Genomic DNA, 5,658 nt, shown 5'->3' with positions numbered 1-5,658 from the left:
AAACGTCTGACAATAGCAGTCATAAAACACAAGTCATAGCACTACAGCGGTTTATGAACACTGATTATAAAGTTTTCTCTTCCAGACGTCTCTCCTGAGCAGAACAGAAACACCTGGTTGCGGCAAAAATGACATAAGACGTCCTCTGGCTGCAGGGGTTATCGCTTTCACTGCAAAAAGTCTCTCCTTGACTAAATATAGCCTAGTCGGCCGTCGGTGGTTATAAAAAAAAAAAAAAAAAAAAAAAAAAGTCCTCGCGCTGAAGGGGTTCATCGCATCAGTTTAGTTGTTGTCATTCTTTTTATTCTTGTTTTCTCGGTAATTTTTTTAATTTCATCGACTCTTGGAAGTGAAGGAGATGCATACAGTCTACGCCCACTGTCATTGTCATGGGGCGTTCCTCTGTTGAATAAAATAATCTGGTAGCTAATAGTAAAAAGAAGAAAACAACAAAGGATAGCATAGGGAAAGGTTATATTTATTAACAAAGTTACAACCAATTCCATTTTGAAAGTAAGATTCGTCGTTGCAGGAAGGACAACAGACTTGGGGAGATTCCACGTATTCCTCTTGTCCTTCCTCGAAAACTATGAAGAAGCTTTTAAAAGATTTCCCCTCATTACTGATACTCCTTATTTTTGTAGAAAGGACAAGAGACCGTGGGAATTTTTGCACTTACTGTATAATCATTTCCTTGTCCTTCCCGGATCAATAACATGCAACTCATGATAATTTTCCTCTTGTATTTGCAGGAAGGACAAGAGGTATGGGAAGATTTTACCCTGTCCTTGTCCTTTCTGTACAAGTAAAAAAAAAAAAAGCTCATAATTATTTTCCTCGTATAAGTTTATTTTTTTAAGTGGCTAGGGTAAGGATCGTCCTACCCGGAATAACATATAAAAAGGCTCGTGATAATTTAGATTCTCTCTCTCTCTCTCTCTCTCTCTCTCCAGGAACAATAAGAGACATGGTGATTCCACACTTTTCCTCTCTTTCGTGCAAAATAAAGATGAAAAATAAGTAAATAAATTAAATAATAAAAAGATAAACCCTTAAATAAATAAAAGAAAGACATGATAAGTGTCTTCACGTCACCGAGATTTTGTTTTACAGAAGAAGCAAGATAGGAGTGAGAAAACTAAATAACAGCCACAGATAAAAGAAGTGAAACTGGCTAGGAGATTACCATAACGTAACCTCGGTCTTACTAGAACCAAAATGGAGTAATATCCGATAATAACTCCCTCAGGTACCTATGACAACCTCTCAGCTGAATGAAATAATTTAGTGTGAGCTGGAACAGAATAATATACTCTATTCACTTTAAACTGACCCAGATTTTTGTCTTTTTACAGCTTATTTCACGTAACTCAGTGGCAGAAAAAGACAGTGCTACGGTTGTACATCCTTTTCATAGCACTTCTGTGTGACTAGTACCATATTCTTGTGTTAATTTCTTGTTACAGTTCAGTATTCAAGATGAAGAGATGGCAATTTTAGAGCAGGTTAAAGTGAACAGAGTATAGTGTTACTGAACATGGAAGTAGTATTGATATCAGTGCCAGTATTAACACCTTCGTTTGCTACAGTATACTTGCTCTCTGTTGAATAAAATCATCCCGCGCTGGGAGCAGTAGAAGGCCAGAGTTGTTCCGACCAAGAGAGAGTTAGTGACAGCTCCTATGACTCACACTTAACTTAATAATCGCCAACCTTTGGCTGGAGAGACCGCTAGAGTTGTTCCGTCAATAGAAGGGTTAATGTTGCCAGTATTAACTCCTGTACTTCTGTCACTCACTCTTAGCACAACATACCATCTGGAGTTAGCCTGAGTGGAGTACTAGAGATACTTAGACAATGAAAGGGGAAATAATCTGCTGTCATTTCTTACTTATTATTTTCCACATTAACTCCTATAATTCTCACTAAAATTACTGGGCTGCCGACATTCCACTGTTATTAGTTCCTGCCACTGTAGTAATGATCTAACTTATCGTTTCACGCAACATTATTGCCATGTGAATAATTAGCTTTGTTGTTTTTATCTACAGATGGTGTTATTTCGAACAAATATTATCGATGTACAAATAATCTACTGTGCTGGTATTTCTCAGTGCTACTGTAGCCGTACTCATATACTAATATCATTGCTGTAATAATTAGTCGCTTGTCTATCACGAATGTACTAATAATCTACAGTTGTTATTTGACAGTATGTTTGCTTCATATTCAAATAATTTACTTTTTCACAATAATAATAAAACCAAATAAATAATATACTTCTTATCATCTCAATATAATTTTTTAACGCCATGTTAGTAATTTACTCCAAATCGCTATTTCTACTTAATATCATCATATTAGTACCATAATAATTTTGTTATTATTTATGGAATTATTAACGTTGCATTAAGAAAGTATTCATATATTATATATAAATGATATTTTTATTGTATTTGTAAAATACTCTTATATTACCTCCGCCAAGAAGGTTATGGTTTACCCCGCGATTGTGTGCTTGTCTGTTTGTCTGTTTGTCTGTCTGTTAGCAGGGTTACTCAAAAAGTTATGGACGGATTTTGATGAAATTTTGTGGAAGTGTGGGCCATGGGCCAAGCAATAAATGATTAAATTTTGGGCAGGATCCGGATCCTAATCCGGAGTATCCAGCACAATATTTCCAAAAGTTCTCTGTGAATTTCAGTGAAATTTTGTGGAAAGGTGAGCCATGGACAAAAGAAAGAATTGACTAAATTTTGGGGCGGATCCGAATCCTATATTCACGGATCCGGATCGGGATCTTTTTTAATGGCAATGGCATTGGCGGAGGTAAGTGCTCTCTGAGCGCTTTGTAGTTTTGCATTAACATTACTGTATGGTTGTATTAATCGATGTTAGTTAATATCAAGTGATACTTGCTGAATTAGTGATTCACATTATCACATTATTGCTACTTCGCTGTTATGAAACATCCCTTTGATACTGTTGCAGTATTTATGATTTACTCTTGTATAATTGTACACTAAAATTATCGTCGTATTAGTAACATAGTGTTGTTATTTGTGGCTGATGGCACGTTATTATTATCTACTGTTAATCGGAAATGATATTACCACCGTATTAGTAATCCAAACTGTTATTATTTTCTGTCAATGGGTTAATAATCTACTATTTAATAATTCATCGTACCGGTAACATGATTGTCATATTAAGACTTATCTCTCATGGTCGTAACTACTCCAGTATTGCACTATAGCTACAAGAAGACGATTTTATTCTGCCAAGAATGTGTCAAACAGTAGGAGCCGAGTTCTTGATAATTTACTGTTATCCTTCTTACAATTAATAAATCTCTAATATTCCATTGGAACTAATAGCAGATGATATAGCTCAGCTGACAGTGAGGAACATTAGCCAGAGTGTTACCAGTATACTGTTATTATTCCCTACTAATAATTCCATTACATTAAACCACTGGTGGCCGGGCACTGATTTACAAGCGTACTTCTCCTGTCGACATTTTTATTGGGTCACTTTTTTTTTTTTTTTTTACCTCTGCAAAAGATTACGTTTTTGCCGGCGATGGTTTCTTTGTTTGTTTGACTGTTTTTCTGCTTGTTTTTCTGTCTGTTAGCAACTTTATTCAAAAAGTTATAAACGGATTTCGATGAAATTTTGTGGAATGGTGGGCCATGGGCCAAGGAAGAAATTTTTAAATTTGGGGACGGATCCGGATCCGGATTATCCCGCACAATATCTCAAAAAGTTCTCCATGAATTTCGATGAAATTTTGTGGAAACGCGGGCCATGGAGGAAAAAAGAATTGATTAGATTTTGGGACGGATCCGATGCGGATCCTATATGCACGGATCCGGATACTTTTTAATGGCAATGACATTGCCTGAGGTATGCGCTGTCTGAGTGCTTGCTAATTTAATGTGTAAGACTTCCGGCACAAGGTTTACAGCCCATTCTCGGAGCCCAGCAGTCCTCCTACGTACCATGCACCTCCATACCATCACTTCGGCGCTATCACACACCGCCGATATTAAATACTCGCTAGGGCTGTCTCATATAGGACTGGAGTATTGGTACTGGGGGTGGGGGGTGTTTTTACGACATGTGAGTGGGTCTTTTGGTAGATCGGTAAAGTGTGGTTTAAGGAAATTCAAATCCTTAAACTGTTTCCTGCCCCAGCCAGAATTAGAATCTGAGTCCATTAATACTGCAGACTACCTCTCTACTGACTGGGTCACGAACCCAAGCACCCTCATGATAATGTTAATGATCCAATGAAACTTTTACAATCTGTCGTGAAGTAAGGAAATGCATACAAATTGGCACAGATCCCTTGAATTCACTGGCCAGAATATCGCCGCTTTGATTGTTATTGTCTTTCTTCCATCACTCTCATTTTGCCTCATACATTTATGTCGTCATGTGAAGATGTCAATTATGCAGTGGGACAATATTGTCTGAGATCTAGACGAATATCCCATGTCCCAAACTTGGTAGCCTACTCTCGTATGACCACTGGATGTTAGAATGATAATATGCCTGAGTATTTAAGGTTAGTCTTCTTTATCATTACCTACCGAATCCTTTTTCCATCAAAATATACGCAAGTCTCTTATTTTTAACCAGAGCAAGAGCACAGCTGTCACAACCTGTTCCTCTGACAAGGTAATCCATTTCTCTCTCTTGAGTCAGTTGACTTTCCAGCTGATTTTTATTTTTCTGGAGAAGGAATCAATGTCATATAACACAAAGTTTCTCTACAATGCACAGAAAGGTATACTTAGTCAAACCACAGGGCGTGTTGGAGATTTATGCACATTCGTGAAAATACACACACACACACACACACACACACACACACACACACACATATATATATATATATATATGAAAAACATTTAGTTAACCAAGAAGGGTCTCTGCAGCTTTTTTTTTTTTTTTTTTTTTTTTTTTCATAATTTTATGACCGGGAGGGTATGGCTTGGTGACTGATTAAGTTTACGTCCTACCCATCAGTGTGTTACTGATATACCTTTGTTTTTTTTTTTCAGGAGGATAGCGACATGGACACAGAATCTAATGTACCGTCTAGCGGGGGAAGTACTGGAGGTAATGTCCCACCACCCCCTCAGCCCCCTCCAACTGCTCCCTTGCCCCCCACACCTGCTCCTCCTGCCGCCCCTCCCCCTGAGGAAAAGCGGAAGGGGAGGACAGGGTGGCCAGAAGCTGTGTGGGCTCAGGAACTCAAGCATTGACAAGGAAGTAATGGCGAGTAAGTGAAAAAAGGAAAGCATGCACAGGCAAGCAGTTATTGAAGAGAGGTGAGCACTGGCAAGGACGTATGTTAGGCAAACGAGTATTGGCAAGCGCGTATTGAAGGAAAGAAAGAATTGGTAAGGAAATATGAAAGGAAAGCAACCATAGGAAGAAAGAATGGAAGGAAATACATGACAAACGTGCCCTGGCAAGCAAATATGAAAGGCAAGCAATGACAAGCAAGTACCGGAAAGCAGGCAATGATAAGTAAGTACTTGCAAGCCAGTCTGGAGGGCAAGTACTGAGAAGCAAACACTTGCAATCACTGACAAGCAATTACGGGACTCCAGCATTGGTAAGCAAGTGTTGAACACACGCAAGAAG

General features: G+C 38.3%; 1 protein-coding gene across 1 annotated transcript in view; it reads left to right on the top strand.

Annotated features, from left to right (window-relative positions):
* The window catches only part of LOC145396815 (heart- and neural crest derivatives-expressed protein 2-like), a 24,458-nt gene extending 19,185 nt beyond the window's left edge, over positions 1–5,273 (top strand). Inside the window, exon 2 of the mRNA XM_080270102.1 lies at positions 5,070–5,273. Within this exon, the coding sequence (XP_080126228.1) occupies positions 5,070–5,273 (204 nt within the window). The remainder of the gene's footprint in view (positions 1–5,069) is intronic.
* The last annotated feature ends 385 nt before the right edge of the window (positions 5,274–5,658 follow it).

Source organism: Coenobita brevimanus, chromosome 39, assembly GCF_032717465.1.
Source record: "Coenobita brevimanus isolate Jiangsu-jjx chromosome 39, ASM3271746v2, whole genome shotgun sequence".
NCBI classification, from domain to species: Eukaryota; Metazoa; Arthropoda; class Malacostraca; order Decapoda; family Coenobitidae; genus Coenobita; species Coenobita brevimanus.
The sequence above is the reverse complement of the archived record's forward strand: the minus strand, read 5'-3'. Positions and strand labels throughout refer to the sequence as shown.